The 17,781-nt window shown below is 41.8% G+C and overlaps 1 protein-coding gene across 9 annotated transcripts in view; it reads right to left on the reverse strand.

Moving 5' to 3' along the window:
• Positions 1 to 17,781, reverse strand: part of HYCC1 (hyccin PI4KA lipid kinase complex subunit 1) — a 369,003-nt gene that overhangs the window by 35,283 nt on the left and 315,939 nt on the right. For 7 of the 9 annotated variants that reach the window (XM_056519767.1, XM_056519768.1, XM_056519766.1 and 4 more), the window contains 3 exons: positions 12,159 to 12,275; positions 6,067 to 6,154; positions 5,451 to 5,878 (listed from right to left, as the gene is read on the reverse strand). In XM_056519767.1, the coding sequence (XP_056375742.1) occupies positions 5,660 to 5,878; positions 6,067 to 6,154; positions 12,159 to 12,275 (424 nt within the window). In that variant the 3' untranslated portion in view covers positions 5,451 to 5,659. Of the gene's footprint in view, positions 1 to 5,450; positions 5,879 to 6,066; positions 6,155 to 9,419; positions 9,429 to 12,158; positions 12,276 to 17,781 lie in introns of those variants that run through there. The other 2 variants (XM_056519764.1, XM_056519772.1) reach the window with 2 other exon arrangements.

Genomic DNA, 17,781 nt, shown 5'->3' on the forward strand with positions numbered 1-17,781 from the left:
ATCACAGCCTGAAGGCAGGATGTAACGTACAGACAGATTTGTTAGAGCTTTGTCCGTGAACATTAATGTATCTGCCAAATCAGATTTCTTTTGTGTTTGTTTTTATATCTATCTACCTGCAGAACATATATGTTCATAATGTTCTTTTGTGGTATAAATGTGTAGCCATTTTTTGCAGCAATGAGGAGGAACCCTGTAGTCTTTATCACCACTGATCAGTAAGGAAAATTTCCACTTCCTCCAGCCCATAATGTAGACACATAACAAGCAGTTTCATACAGTGAACTGCTTTTCTAACCACAGACATCTATTACATTTTGCCTGAATTAAATAACACATTGCTGAATTATCACTCGATAAGTGACTCTGCTACACCACATCAGGAAGGGTACGGAAACCGATCAATTTTAACAACTCCTATTATGCTATTCTATTAAGGTTAAGTGATGCTCTTTTCTGTTTCAAAACAACAGCGCCCTACTAAGTGCACTAATGCTAGGAAAATAGAGGTATATTTATTGTGATTTTATATTGAATAGGAACATATTAATATAATGGTTCTCTGTTCTAAAATGTGTATGGAAATTGTGACTTCTTGTTTGGGGGATGGGATTGGAGAAGGGCATATAAGAGTACCTGCAATGATAACTTCAGAGTTCATATTTCCTCCTGTGCAGCACATGCGAAGATTTTCTCTTGCATGCTTAGTAGCTTGTGCCGTGAACCCCTATTTCTTCCCCCATCAGAAAATTATCATTGTCTGCCATGATACAGTACAGCTGCTGTCTAGTCAACATCTTTAACCCCTTAAGTTCTCAGTTTTTGTACTTTCGTTTTTTCCTCTTTACCTTTTAAAAATCATAACCCTTTCAATTTTGCACCTAAAATTCCATATTATGCCTTTTTTGTGCCACCAATTCTACTTTGCAGTGACAGTCATTTTACAAAAAAATCCATGGTGAAACGGAAAAAAAATTTAAAATTTTGAGGCTTTTGTTTCTACGCAGTGCATTTTTTGGTAAAAATAACACCTTTTCTTTATTCTGTAGGTCCATATGATTAAAATGATATCCTACTTCCATAGGTTTGATTTTGTCATACTTCTGGAAAAAATCATAACTACATGCAAGAAAATGAATACATTTAAAATTGTCATCTTTTGCCCCCTATAACTATTTTTCCGCGTATGGCACAGTATGAGGGCTCCTTTTTTGCACCGTGATCTGAAGTTTTTAGCAGTATCTTTTTTGTATTTATCGGACTTTTTGATCGCTTTTTATAAATTTTTTCATGACTTTTGGATTTTTTGGCATGTACGCTATTAACCGTGTTGGTTTAACAAAATAATTTTATAGTTCGGACATTTTCGAAAAGGGGGCGCGATTCTTAATTTTATTAGAGAAGGGGTTAAAGGATTTTTATAAACTTTTTTCGCAGTGTTATAGCCTCCTCTAGTGGCTATAACACTGCACATACTGATCTTCTACACAGATCACTGCCATGCATTAAAATAGATGGCAATGATCAGTGTTATTGGCGGTTGAGTGCTCAAGCCTGGTTTTCAGGCTTGGAGCAATCAATCGCCGATCGGATGTGCCAGAGGCAGGTAACGGACCCTCAACTCGCGTTCTCGCTGATCGGGACATTGCGATTTCACCGCAATGGTCCCAATCAGCCCAACTGAGCTGCCAGGAGTGTATTTTTGTCACTTTAGACGCGGCCATCAACATTGAACGCCACATCTAAAGGGTTAATAGCGACCGGCACAACGATCAGTGCCGCATGCTATTAGCCCAGGTCCTGGCTTTCATTAGCTGCAGGGACCGATCCGCTATGACACGGGATCAGTGTTATAGACCAGGACCGGGCGCAGGACGTACACGTACACCCTGCGACCTTAACAGGTTAAAAGCTTGCTTGCTTAAGTTAAACAGGAGTTCAGATCACAATTTTGCCATGCATGGCAAGTATACAGTATGTTGGCAAGCTGTCAAAAAGGTATGCAGACGTATACATGTAGACAGGCACAGGCCCCATTGACTTTTATATTCCCAGTCAACTACGTGTACTTCCTTAAAAACAAAAGCTTGCTGTGTTGCTTTTTTGAGCCAGAGTCAATACTGGTTTATACATTTAATATATCGGGCTATTAAAACCAACAGAGCCTGTGCATGTATACTCGTGGTGATGTGGACAAGCCCTTATATATGCCGCCGTTTCCCTCTCCCCTTACACTGCGTGCTTGAATCAGCACCAAGACTCATAACAGGATTCTATAAGCTATGAACTCCTCTTTCACACACGAACAATCCCCTTGCAATTCTATTTTGGTAAAATAATTTAGCTATGTTTCTATTGATGGAGCTCACTCATTTTTTACTCTTCTTAGCAGGGAGGAAGTAAGGGGCTACAATAATTTAAGTAGTTTCCGACTCTGCCCCATATTGAAATGAAACCTGATTCTGCACATGAAATCATTACTGGTACTCTTTAGCTATGACAATTCTAAAGGGTCAAATGTTAATATCCATACTTCTTTATTCTCTTTATCTTCCCTACTTATCCGTCTCTTTATCTTTATCTTCCATACTTACCTGTCTTTTTCTCTTAACTTTCTACCTCTTACAAACTTTTTACCTCCTGTTTTTTTTTTACATTATTTTATATCTTCTTCATTGCATATTGCCTGGATTATTGACCATAAGCTGAGGTGTAATGGATCCGGAGTAAAGAGATATTATTAGTATCCTCTATATTATCCTCGCTTCATTCTTTATTATCTGTTAGATAACGGCTTTTATCTAAGCTTCATGTCTCTGATGTGGGGTCTTCCCCGGATACTCACAGAGCCGACCTGAAATAATCTGGACTTTACAACATCTTTACAGCCGGATCTATGTTATCATATTGTAACCTGGTCTTTTTAATATGTAATGACTGTTTATTATTCTATGTACTTTTATTTTCTTATTCTCAAATATCTGTTTTAAAGAAAAATTCTTTAATAAAAAAAAAACAGTTATAAAAAACAAATGATAATAATCAAAAAAGGGCAATTCAAAACAATGGTTCTAATGTGATACGTAGCTGCAAGTTCTCTACATTATACTAATATATGGCCTAATATGTACTCCAAAATACACAAATTCACAAAAAAAGAGGGCGGAGTCACTACTAATCATAAAAAATATACTTTATTGATGTGCATTAAAAGACATTATGTAATATAAAATTTATCATGAAAGGGAGAATCTCCACTGATAGGAGAAAAAGGTAATATTGCAATATGAAGAACAGTCATTTCTATATTATTAATGTGATTTTTTGTGATGTGGACCTTCTGGAGTGAAGCCCCTTTTTCTCCTATCAGCGGAGATTCTCCCTTTCATGTGAAATTTTATATTGCATAATCATGTCTTTTAATGCACATCAATAAAGTATATTTTTTATGATTAATAGTGACTCCGCCCTCTCTTTTTTGAGAATTCAGGTCAAATGTTTGCAATAAGTTAAAATATCCTATATGTAGCGAAAAAGAAGGCTTTTGGAGAAGTGGCAGCATCACCTATTTTTGCAGGTTTCTGCCGTTTCTAGGAGAAGATTCATTATGAAGATCTTGCATTTCAAAGATCAATGGTTTTTGCTAATAGGTTTCATAGTTACCGTATATACTCGAGTATAAGCCAACTCGAATATAATCCAAGGCCCCTAATTTCACCCCAAAAACCCAGGAATAAGCCTAGGGTGGGAAATACATCATCCCCCCCATGTCATCATCCAGACCCCCGTCATCCTCCCCCCCCTCCCCCCTTCATCATCACCACCTGTCAATCCCTTCATCAGTGGTCTTCAACCTGCGTACCTCCAGATGTTGCAAAACTACAACTCCCAGCTTGCCCGGACAGCCATCAGCTGTTGAAGACTTCCCCCCCCTCCCCTTTAGTTTTCTACTCACCTCCCTTCGGTGGGAAGGAAGGGTGAGCTGGTCCAGGCCATCTATGCTGCAGGGACCGTCCGGTGGGGAGGGATAGTCGTTCCGGGCTGTCCTTTTTCACCGGGGGGCCTCTTCCCTGCTCCGGGCCCGGCTTAGGACTAGTGACGTTGCCTTGACAACGACGCACAGGGACGTTCATGCACAGGGAGGCTGCGCATGAACGTCCCTGTGCGTCGTTAAGGCAACGTCACTAGTCTGGGGCCGGGCCCGGAGTGGAGAAGTGGGCCCCCCGGTGAAAAAGGACAGCCCGGAACGACTAACCCTCCCCACCGGACAGTCCCTGCAGCATAGACGGCCCGGACCAGCTCACCCTTCCTTCCCACCGAGGGGAGCTGAGTAGAAAACTAAAGGGGGGGGGGGGTCTGGATGATGACGAAGGCCACAGTGGTCTTCAACCTGCGGACCTCCAGAGGTTTCAGAACTACAACTCCCAGTATGCCCGGACAGACGATGGCTGTCCGGGCATGCTGGGAGTTGTAGTTTTGCAACATCTGGAGGTCTGCAGGTTGAAGACCACTGAGAAGGGATTGACAGCGAGTTCACTGAGAGTTCACTCGAGTATAAGCCGAGGGGGGTGTTTTCAGCATGAAAAATTGTGCTGAAAAACTAGGCTTATACTCGAGTATATGCAGTATACAACTGACTGATAAAAAGTGGTTCGCAAGTGATATGGGAAATGCTATAGGCTCGTGTGTTTAGTAAGAAGCGTAGAAAAAATGGAGCAGTTAATAGAAGTCTGACCTGTTCCCTTACAAGTGTAACGCATGTCATATCTGTGAGAGATGAATATGATCATCCAGGAGATCCAGACAAAATCTCCAGATCCTCACCACTTCCTGAGGACGTTTCTCGAACTGGAAATAATTCTGTAATTCCTTCCCCAAAGATAGTTTTTCAATGTATTATATGTCAGACATTTGTATTTACATTGAAGTAAAAAATGTGGCATTGACGTGGCGAGTGGGCTTTGTACTTTTTGATCAAAACGTATATACTAACAACCTGTTAGTTTTTGAAATTATGCTGAGAAACAATTGGATCATTGTGCAAGATTGTAGATGTGCACCATGCCTGTTTTCTACTTGAGTACACATTGTGTTTTCTATCCTCTTTTTTTTTTTTTTTTTGTTTGAACATGTTGTCTGCACTCTTCCCCACCCCCTCAGCCCAACCCTATATAAGTAGTAGTTAGCTACACATGGGCCTTTTCTTTCCTGACAGCCTTCCAGTCTGACTGGGAGAGCATGGTAAGTGTGCTATAACATCCTGTTCACACTGGTGTGGTGCTGTGCGGCGTCCGTTGCTGCCGTGGCGCAGTGTCTGCGGGCGGGTGCGACCCATGGACTGGTTTGAGTGGTGTTGGGGCCGCTCTGCCAGTGGGTCGTTCCCCCTGTGGGCACTGGTGTCACGGCGGTGGTGATCGCCGCCCAGTGCTACGCCATTTTATGCGAGGGACGTTAGGGACCCACTCTAAATAGGTGGCCTTGACGTAGCGAGTGGGCTTATACTTTTTGATCAAAAGGTATATACTAACAACCTGTTAGTTTTTGAAATTATGCTGAGAAGCAATTGGATCATTGTGCAAGATTGTAAATGTGCACCATGTGTTTTCTACTTGAGTACATAAAAAATGTTTTAGTTGACCTCTCAGAATCCACACAAACCCTACAGCACCCCATCATGGAACCGTGCACTGAAAACAAAACAAAAATATAGAGTCTCACCATTCCTCTTCCACCGATGACCTCGGATAGACATACTGGTCACAGCATTTCTAGATATCCTGGACGAAGTTGGGGCAATTTCAACTTGGATACATTTAGTGCCTCCCTTAGTTCCTTTAATAGCTCCTTGAGGTAATGAAGCCTTTATTGCATTGGCAACCTGAGGTGGGAAATAAAACAATGCTCAAAATGACCAGATTTTATGTTCACAGCATAACAGAATTACACATGTGACTATCCAGAATGTTGTGGAGCTTGCAGATATGTTGTTGCCATGAAGAACTGATGGCACCATGGATTAAACATGTGTTCCTACAAGTAGAATAATCCCTTAATCCATACACTTACCAGTAGCGGTTCTGGGAATAATTCCAGCTGTGCCCTGTATAGAACATCATCCAGTGCTCTACGTGCTGCATCCCATTCTCCATTGTAGCTAAAAGGGACAAGAATATATTTCAGAAATCCTGGAAGGAATAGGTCATCTGCTGTTTTAATATTACTTGTACCAAGCGAGAGGAGAAAAACACAAATTTAGCACAGATTGATCCAAATTCATATTCCATCTTTCATTCGATTCCATTTTGCTTAGGTTGCAAAAGAACTAAATATAACTGGAATATAAATACATGAAAGGTAAGACTTTAGATTTTTGACAAGTTTGGCAGTTTTATCATACACAATGAGATCAATACTCTGAAAGGTTTTAGATTTCAGGAAATATGCCTTCGGCTAGGGTTACATGGCGACTGTAGCCTCAGCATGGGTTGCATGCAATAGATAGCAGTGTCAGGCTGCCAGTATTTCAGCAAGTTGAAGTGAATATGGACATGTTGCAACATTTAAGGAGGTATTTCTATCTCTTCACGTTATCCCCTATGCACAGGATTGGGGATAATATGCTGACCGGTGGGGAGTCTGACTGCTGGAACTCGGCAATGTTCAGAAGCCCCATAAACAATGAATAGAGCAATGGTTATGCATTCGTGGTGAACTCAATTCTTGGGGACATTTAACTTCTGTTCTACAGGTGAACCCCCGCTGATCAGCATGTGGTTATACCCTATGCTGCTAAAAGGAAATAACATACTGAAATGGAAATACCCTTTAAATGGAAACTGACAGCAACACTACAACATACACTAACCCAGTTATATAAGGTGGATGATTCTGATCCTAATGCAGGAGTCCTTTTTAAAATCGATTGGGTCTTTCCCGAAATATGTAGAAAATCCTAATATAAAAATTCTCTTCTTGGTGCTCACGAGCTGTTCCTAAGGCCCCTGGCTGTTCTGCTCACCCACACTGGCCCTGTGATACAGCCTCCCTAAAAAATATTTATCTTACTATCTTTAGCACATCTGTTGCGAGCAGTGAGCATGCGCCTCAACGCTGCTACACCCAGAAGCTGACTTATAGACCTACTTATTTAGGTGGCTGCATCACCAGGACAGTGTGGGCAGCTAGAATGGTGCACCAAGAGGTTGGGGAACACCCCCAAATGCACTAAGAAGATCATTTGCATATTGGATTTTTTTCTTTATATCTGTATTTTTTTTTTTATATATCTCTGGAACAGATTTTGAAACGGTATCACTCGCATTACACTGTATAATCCGGTTAGTGCAAGTGATGCTGCTGCCAGTTTCCCTTTAACCCCTTCAGGACCCATGACGTACATGTAAGTCATGAGTCCGCTCCCGTTCTATAACGCGATTGCGGTGCCATGTGCTATTAACCCTATAGACGCGGCGTTCAAAGTTGATCGCCGCGTCTAAAGTGAAACTAAAATGTTGCCGGTTAGCTCAGGGAGCTGTTCAGGATCGCCGCCGCGAAATTGCGGCATCCCGAACAGCTTACAAGACAGCCGGACGGTCCCTACCTGCCTCCTCGCTGTCCGATCGCCGAATGACTGCTCAGTGCCTGAGATCCAGGCATGAGCAGCCAAGCAGCAGAATCACTGATCAATGGTTTCCTATGAGAAACCATTGATCAATGTAAAAGATCAGTGTGTGCAGTGTTATAGGTCCCTATGGGAGCTAGAACACTGCAAAAAAAAGTGGAAAAAAAAATGAATAATGAAAAATAGTAAAAGTTTGAATCACCCCCCTTTTCCCATTTAAAATAACCAGTGTAAATAAAAATAAACATATGTGGTATTGCCGCAGAAATGTCCGAATTATAAAAATATATCATTAATTAAATCGCACGTTTAATGGTGTACGCGACATTCCAAAGTCCAAAATAGCGTATTTTTGGTCACTTTTTATATCATAAAAAAATGAATAAAAAGTGATCAAAAAGTCCGATCAATACAAAAATGGTACTGCTAAAAACTTCAGATCACGGTGCAAAAAATTAGCCCTCATACCGCCCCATACATGGAAAAATTAAAAAGTTATAGGGGTCAGAAGATGACAATTTTAAACGTATACATTTTCCTGCATGTAGTTATGATTTTTTCCAGAAGTACGACAAAATCAAACCTATATATGTAGGATATCATTTTAATCGTACGGACCTACAGAATAAAGAGAAGGTGTCATTTTTACCGAAAAATTTACTGTGTAGAAACAGAATCCCCCCAAAATTACAAAATGGCGTATTTTTTTTTTTCAATTTTCTCTCACAATGATTTTTTTTTTCCATTTCGCCGTCGATTTTTGGGTAAAATGACTGACATCATTACAGTAGAAGTAGAATTGGTGGCGCAAAAAATAAGCAATCATATGGATTTTTAGGTGCAAAATTTTAAGAGTTATGAATTTTTAAAGCTAACGAGGAAAAAAACAAAAATGCAAAAACGGAAAAACCCCGGATCCTATTACCATCACCCAACTTTCCCCAGAAATTCATCTAGGATGGATTTTGGGTTGCAATCGCAGCAATGTGTGTGTTGCAAAGCAAACATTTATTTTTAATGGCTTTGATCAAGAAAAGAGCGATACTATGAACTTTGGCTGCAAGACATAGCCCTAGGCTAAACTGTAGTATATACAGAATGTCAGCATTTCTAATTTAATTCCTTATGGCATATACCTAATGTGCTGAAGAAATCGCTCATTGGCGTCAAATAGTTAACTGAGGTTAACTTTAGTATAGAACGTCTGAGACACAATTTACACCGAACGCGATCAGTTCTTCGCCCCCTTGCATATGGCCTTGGTTAGATTAGCAACGATGAAAAAAAAAAAGTAGTCAGGTGGGTGTAGTACTGTAATCACAGATTTCCTAATGGCTTTAACGCTACCATCTATGGCCATGGGTACCTGTGCATACTGGTTGCCATGGTTTCAATACTTCCTTTCTGAGATCTTTACTTGCATGCCCTTACATCATTGATATGAAATCTGATCTATTAATTATTCTGGAACAGATTGCTATCTATATGCAGTAGTTAAAATGTAGTTACCTTAAAAAAAAGTGCAGATTATCAGCAGTAAATGTGTGAATATACAAAAACAGACATACGTTATAAACTCTATGGGGGAGATTTATCAAAACCTGTGCAGAGGAAGAGTGGTGCAGTTGCCCATAGCAACCAATCAGATTGCTTCTTTCATTTTCCACAGGCCTCTTTAGAGGCCTGTGGAAAATGAAAGAAGCAATCTGATTGGTTGCTATGGGCAACTGCACCACTCTTCCTCTGCACAGGTTTGGATAAATCTCCCCCTATGTGCAGCCGTCATGACTAGTGATACCTGGAACAGCTAGAGATGGCAAAGCTTTCAAATAAGGCTTCATCGTTGCCAACAAGCACATTTTTATTACAAAAAAGTTTTTCGTCTTATATGAATAACATGTACAAACCCTTTAATACCGTTTCCGACTTCAGCCTCTTATTTTATATGAGAGACATAAGGCTTTGCAATAATCTTTACATTGTGGAAAGTCAATGGCAAAGTGAAATTCAACAACTTTGATACCGAACACTTATAAGTCTCAGTACTGTGCTATATATCACATCCCTGTCAGGGACAAGATGCACAAACTGCAAAATGAGAGAAAAAAGGCGCACACTCTTCTATAAACAATATGGAAATATAGACGTTATGTGTAGACGTTCTTATACATGTGTTTGGCTCCCGACCACGGGGACGGAAGATCGTGACGTCACGACTCCGCCCCGTGTGATGTCACGCCCCGCCCCCTCAATGCAAGTCTATGGGAGGGGGCGTGACAGTCGTCACACCCCCTCCCATAAACTTGCATTGAGGGGGCGGGACGTGGAGTCACACGGGGGAGGAATCGTGACATCACAATCTTTCGTCCCCGTGGTCGGGAGCCAGATCCTCCAGCGCTTCCGGAGCAGTAACAGGTGGGTGCTGCATGCTATATTGCTGGGGTCCCCCCCGCGATCAGACATCTTATCCCCTATCCTTTGAAGAAATATAAAATCCCATCCCTTCCCCAATATCGCGCCACACCCCTACCCTTCAATTCCCTGGTTGAACTTGATGGACATATGTCTTTTTTCGACCGTACTAACTATGTAACTATGTAAGATGTCTAGGGGTGGAGTACCCCTTTAACACTATACTAAAAATTAAGTAAAAATACACAAAAAGGTCCTCCAGGACATGTATCTTTATCATATTTCAATCTTATTTGAATTAAATATGTCCTTCTGGCCTTACTCTAAGTACTAAGTACTCAACTTCTATACATTTTACACTGAAAAAAAATGTAGAGTTTACAAGGAAAATGTAGAGCTTACAAGTGCCAAAAGCATCCTCAACCATAGTAACTAGGAACCGCTCTGCTCTACTACCCCCAACAGCTGATGTTTCCTTGCCTTCCTCAAGAGGCTACATTGATTGTAGCCCCCTGAGGAAGGTGACGAAACAGCAGCTGTTGGGGTAGTGGAGCAGAGCGGTTCCTAGTTACTATGGGTGAGGATGCTTTTGGCACTTTATATGTATATGCACTTTAATGTTATGTAGTACTGCAGCAGGTTGAGGTACCTACCTGAGATTTTCAGGAGTGGGCCCAGAAATTTTCGGGCACACTAACAGATTTAAACTGCATTAATTAATCAATAAGGTGCATATGATATTTTGAAAAATGTTCTTGTGATACATTGATAATATCCATATAGAGTGCTTTGTGATATAAGAACCCCATGCGCCAACTGTTTTTCATTGGTAGATCCTGTCTGTACAGCTCTCTGTTTTATAATAATTATGCTTAATAAAATAGGATTTTAATTAATCTATTTGGGGGTAAGCTCTACATTTTTGCAGTGTAAAAATGAAAGGGGTACTCCCGTGGAAAACTTTTTTTTTTTTTTTTTTAAATCAACTGGTGCCAGAAAGTTAAACAGATTTGTAAATCACTTTCTATTAAAAAATCTTAATCCTTCCAGTACTTTTTAGGGGCTGCATACTAAAGAGAAATCCAAAAAAGAAATGCATTTCCTCTGATGTCCTGACCACAGTGCTCTCTGCTGACCTCTGCAGTCCATTTTAGGAACTGTCCAGAGTAACATATGTTTGCTTTGGGGATTTTCTCCTGCTCTGGACAGTTCCTAAAATGGACAGCAGAGGTCAGCAGAAAGCACTGTGGTCATGACATCAGAGGAAATGCATTTCTTTTTTGGATTTCTCTTTAGTATACAGCCCCTAAGTAGTACTGGAAGGATTAAGATTTTTAATAGAAATGACTTACAAATCTGTTTAACTTTCTGGCACCAGTTGATTTAAAAAGAAAAAGTTTTCCACAGGAGTACCCCTTTAAGTAAGCCAAGGTTTATCCATACCAAAGGATGTAATAACACTACATTTTACTATTGTTGTCTTACACAACATTTGCATCTTCCCTCCATAAAATGTATCTCCGGCACTCTCCACAGTGCAGAGAGCATGCAAAGCAACTTCCCTAGCCACAAATTCCACATCCCTCTCCCAATCCCTACATTACCATTTTTTTTTCTAACAGAAAAAGCAAAAACACGAAAACATTTCATTTTAGGTTTTTACTTTGCCTATGGACTTTGCAACATGCCACAGCTATAACGCATCCAGTCCTTATTCTGACAATACAATTTTCTCTACAGTACACTGGCAGAACTCTTCCATGTAATGCACAATACTTACCGAAGTCTGTGCAGGGTCCAGCAAAGGGAACAAGTTTACAGGACCCTACAAAACTCTAATATCGACAGCAAGGTGAGATATGACATACAAATGTTCATGGTACTGATGCAGGTGACAGTCACTTATAACATCACCTTGGAAGATGATTAAGGTCTTTATGAAATGTTCTTTGTATATCAACCCAACTCTATGAAACAATTACTATATCAAAAATTGGAAATAATTTGAAAGACAAACTAAAAAAAAAAAAAACAAGCCTTATTCCACCAGTACACCAAATATGATGTAAATAATAATAATAATTATTCCTCATAGAATCCATGAAAATATAATAAACAATCTTACAACGAGTAGTAAATGCCAGTCAGTAGCTGCACCATAAACTCTGAGGACACAGGTATCCTATTCTTAATTCCTGTATATTTTCTTGCATGTTGCCGAGGATAGCCACATACACAGAGCCTGCAAAACAGAATTAGTAAAAAAAAAACTAAAAATTTATGACAAAAACAGTAATTCAAATATATTTAGTTACATTGGTCCCTGTAATCACAGCATTTTACATTTACATGTACGACCCATAAAGGCAGTTTTTATTTTCATAATTCTGTTAGGGTACCTATGTATATAACTAAACCAAATACTCTAGGCCTCAAGCTGAAAAAAAACTCATTAACACAACTAAAATGCATGCACCAACATGGGCAAAATTTCAGCTTTTTCATTAATCCATGAGCCTGTATGTATGTAATGTAAAAACCTTAACAGGGCCCTCCACCTACCATGTTTCGGTTGTGGCTGTTCATTTGTCCTTGTGCAGAGTAACCAGTGTCACATTTTAAAGGGGTACTCCGGTGGAAAATATTTTTTTCAAATTAACAGGCTCCAGAAAGTTAAACAGATTTGTAAATTACTTCTGTTTAAAAATCACTAATACGATTAGGGGTGCCTTTATAGCAGGGGTTGCGGGCCAGAGGAAGTTTAGGTCTGCCATGGAGGTTAGGTTGCAGCAGGAGGTTGGGGCTTGGAGGCAGCATACGTTCGGGACCCTTCCCCCGTTAATGAGAGGGTGTGGGCTAAAGCTCAGAGGTCTTTGCTGGTTGCCCAGAAGGATAGGGTTCAGTTGCGCCTAGCGGATAGGGAGGCTGCTTTGTTTGCATTTGGGGACAAAAATGGTAAACTGCTGGCGTATTTGTCTCGAGCTAGCCGCCCTACTGCTTCTATCCCGAGTATCAGGGGCCCAGATTGGGGGGGGGGGGGTGTTGACGGACCCCCTATTGATCAATCAGGTTTTTAGGGACTTCTACTCCTCCTTATATGCCGCCCCTACTGCCAACTGTCAGGGAGAGATCCTGTTTTTTCCTGAAGGATTTAACCCTCCCAGTGCTTAGTCGCTCTCAGGCAGACGAGTTAGATGCCCCCTTCTCCGTTGAGGAGGTTGAACAGGCTATTAAGGATCTTCCTTCTGGGAACACCCCCGGTTTAGATGGGCTGGTGGGTGATTGGTACAGGATGAACGAAGAGCGTTTGGCCTCTATACTCCTCCAACTGTTTCGCTCTGTGGCCGAAGCTGACGCTCTCCCGGATTCTATGAGGGAGGCGTTGATTGTAGTGCTTCCCAAGCCTGGTAAGGACCCGTTAGTCCCGGATTCTTATAGACCTATCTCCTTACTGAATGTTGACATTAAGATATTGGCTAGGATACTGGCCAATCGGTTGTATGGGTTCATTGGTTCGGTTGTTCATCCTGATCAAACTGGGTTTATGCCGGGTAGGGCTACAGATGTTAACGTAAAGCGTTTACAGCTCAATATTGTGGCTGTGGGAGAGGGCTTTCCTTCGGGAGTGGTTGTCAGCTTAGACATTCATAAGGCATTTGACTTGGTCCTGTGGCCTTATCTCTGGGAGGTGCTGGGTGCGTTTGGGCCCCGTTTCTGCGCTTGGGTTAGGTTGCTCTATGATAACCCTAGGGCTCATGTACGTACTAACTTGAATGTGTCTGCTCCTTTTGGCCTGGGGACGAGGCAGGGGTGTCCTCTCTCCCCCTTTCTCTTTGCGCTGGTGATGGAACCCCTGGCTGCAGCTATCCACAGGGCTCCTGATATTTGTGGTATCCCAAGGGGTTCTATTATTGAGAGGGTTTCCCTTTATGCTGATGACACTCTGGTATACCTGCAGGACGCCGAGGGTTCCCTCCTGTCCCTTATAGATTTACTAGACCGGTTTAGTGCCATATCGGATTAACTGGGCCAAGTCCTCTCTAATTGCTCTCTCGCCTGGAGTTCCCCTCCCTTCCCATCCTCCGGCAGGGGTGCAGGTGGTTTCCCGCTTTAGATATCTGGGGGTGGAGGCGACTACGTCCCTGCTAGACTATGTATCATTGAATTTACCCCCTCTTTTGGGCTCCACTATGGAGCGGTTGAAGGTGTGGTCCTCCCTCTCTCCTTGGCGGGCAGGATCAATTTATTCAAAATTATATACCTTCCTAAATTCCTCTATTGGTTTCACTTAGCGCCCGTGATTCCCCCTAGGTCATATTTTAACACACCGTGCGGTGCTCTAGGATTCTTCTACTGGCAGGGTAAGTCTCCCAGACTCGGTCGGGCTCTTCTCCAAGCCCCTAAACGGCATGGTGGTCTAGCGGCCCCAGACATGTATAACTATTTTCTTGCTTCCCAATTGGTCTATGCAGCGTGGTGGCTCGATCTGGATTTGTTGAAATCAGCAACGGTTCTGGCAGGGGCGCTTATGGGTTCTTATGAAGCTCTAACTAATACACTCTACAGGTACCACTCTCACTCTTCTTTTCCTGTCCCCTTACTGACTGTTGCCAAAGTGTGGTCTGTGGTGTCGGGCAAATTTCCGCTCCTGCTGGTTTCTCCTAGGGCACCCTTGTGGGTGAATGTACATTTACCTCACCTGCTTGGGTTACAGGAGGCTGGTTTTTGGGGCACTCGGGGAGTCCTTCTTGTCCTGCTCTGCAGGATCGCTATGGTATCCCTGGGGTTGCCTTTTTTTTAGGTATCTCCAGCTGAGACACGTGGTCACGGCGCAATTTGGCTGGGGTTGCCGGGATGGACGTTTGCATGTGTGAGTGTCTGTTTGTCTTGTGCTTGTTTGTCCCAATTACTCTTCTACCTGGTTGGTAGTGTTGTACAGTTTTCATGCAAAATTGAAAATAAAAATACTTAAAAAAAAAAAAAAAAAAAAAAATAATATATATATACATATATATATATATTATATATATATATATATATATATATATATATATATATATACACACATATATACACACATATATAAAATCACTAATAGGAGACTTATCAGAAATAGAAATTTAAAAAAAAGAATTTTTAGAAATGAATAAGGGCTCGACTTCATTGGGAATTGGGTTGGATGCCCTTAAAGCTTTTCTTCGCAGGCTCCTATTTTTAAGGAAGTTGCACTCGTTAAGAAAATCTAGAGAAAATCTACTCTTAGAACAGACTGAAGAGAGTGTGAATGAAGTCTCCCAGCAATTTAACAGTCAAACCATGAAGCTTTTATTAAGATAATGTAAGCAGAAAAAATGACAAATAGCTGATCATACATCAAGTGAACCGGCCAACAAGGCCAAGTACAAAGAAAACATCCACAGTAGGTGTACATACAGGTATCAATATGGAAGGCTATCACATATGCCTAGGCAAAGAAAAGCCAAAAACGCATGCTTGTGAGCGTTCACCCGGGGTGGGTATAGGGGACCCAATATGTTAATATAGAGAGAAGCAGTGTTGCATGCTGGGACAGTGAGTAGACTAAAGCCATGGCTCCCAGACTGCCTCAAAACGCTCCACCGAATCCTCTCTTATAGTAGCGATTTTCTCGTACAACATAATAAGGTTAACCCTTTGTACAACAGTATTAAACTGTAGACCAGGACTTCTCCATTGTGAGGCTATGTGAATTCGGGCAGCTAATAGAATCAGTTGAACTAAACAAAATGTGCTAAATTTCATTCTAGGAGGTGCCTAACAAGCAGAAAGCAGGTGTCCTAGGGATATGGCATGAAAATAAAGAAGTTAGAAGATCCAGTAGATCATCCCATAATCTAGTCACTTCAGGGCATGCCCACCATACATGATACAGTGTCCCGCGCATCCCACAATTCCGGAAACACAATGGTGAAACTAAAGGATAAATGGCGTGTAGTTTAGCGGGTACAAAGTATGTTCTATGTAGTACTTTCAATGCAGTTTCCATTAAGGACACCTGCCAACTGCCTCGTCTTAGAGTAGCACAGCAATCCCTCCATTGTGTTAACGTCAGGGTGGTGCCCAAGTCTCGTTCCCAGTCTACCATAAATCGTAGTTTGCTGTCAGGGAGGGGAGCATTCAAATGGGAATATATCAAGTAAAGCATACCCAGTCTATCAGGAGTGTATAGCATGCATGCCTCAAGAAAAGTAGGATGTGAGGATGTAGAAGCAGTCATTTGTGAGCGGAGAAACGAGAAAACCTGCCTGGTGCGTAGAAATTCAGTAGGAGGTGGAAAGTGTGTAACATGAAAGGCGCTTAAGGTGGGCAGTTGGCATCTGACCATCAAGTCATGGAGACGGAGTAATTTGTTTTGCGCCCACCAAGAGAAGTTGTGAGGAGATGGGCCTGGAGGAAACAGTGGATTAGAAAGAATAGGAAGAAGAGGAGAAACAGGGGATTGAAGAGAGAACTAAAAGCATACCTGACGCCAGAGAGACAGCGAATAGAGAACCACCAGCGCCAAGGAAGGCAAGAGAACAAGAGGACCACATAAATGCACTATAGGAATATGGGTAGAGAAGAGAGTTTTCCAAGGTAACCCAACGGGGAGCATTTGCAGGTAGATTAATAAGAGCAAACTGCGCTATCCTAGCTGCATAATAATACTTAAGGCAATTGGGGACCGACAAGCCCCCCACTTTCTTATTGTAGTGCATCATAGAACTCGCAATGCATGGGCGCTTATAGGCCCATATATATATAAGCAAACACATCTTTTTGTAATGCGAGGATATCACGTTTCACAATAGGTATTGGGAGGGAGCCAAACAAGTAGAGTAGAGTAATCTGGGTAAAATTACTATTTTGATTACATTGATTCGCCCCGTCCAAGAGAGATAGGGATAGTTCCATTTTTCCAGATCTGAGCGAATGGAAGCAAATAGGGGAGTGTAATTGCAACGATACAGAGAGGAAACCGTGGGGGTGAGTTTAACTCCCAGGTAAGACAGGCCACGAGAAGAGTCCTGGAAATTGAAATTATGGGCAAAGAGATCTTTCAGGGGGTCAGCCAGGGAGGGAAAAAGAGATTCGGTAAAGACAACATAGGCTCAGTGATAGTCAAAAGTAGGTAATCCGCAAACAAGGATGTCTTATATTCCAAGGAGGCAATGGTGACACCCCGTATGTCCGGGTGGGCTCTGATCTTGGCCGTCAGGGGTTCCATAACCAGGGCAAACAAAGCTGGTGATAGCGGACACCCCTGGCGGGTGCCACGGCCGATCGAAATAGGAGGAGCAAAAGTAGAGGGGAGTTTAAGGAAAGCTTTAGGATTAGAATAAAGATGGGACAGCATTCGCACAAAAGGACCAGAGAAACCAAATTTGGACAAAACCGCGAATAGATATTGCCAAGAGACACAGTCGAAGGCCTTTTCTATATCTAGTGATAACACTGACATAGGGGACGACTGGGTGTTAGACCAGTGAATGAGGGAGATAATCTACAGGAAAACCTTCGTAGCGTACACCACAACAAACAAAAAACAAACATAAACTAAATAAAATAGAAAACGAAAAAAGGAGTCCACAGTACATGGAAAGATAGGCCACCACATAGCATGAGCCATCGTACTTCCAAGCACCCAACCTTGGGTGGAGAGAACGCCTTAGTTCGACTCAGAGCCAGCCCGCGAGACTCCCCGAAAAGGGAGGGTATGCAAAAAATAG

This window comes from Hyla sarda, chromosome 5 (genome assembly GCF_029499605.1).
Source record: "Hyla sarda isolate aHylSar1 chromosome 5, aHylSar1.hap1, whole genome shotgun sequence".
NCBI classification, from domain to species: Eukaryota; Metazoa; Chordata; class Amphibia; order Anura; family Hylidae; genus Hyla; species Hyla sarda.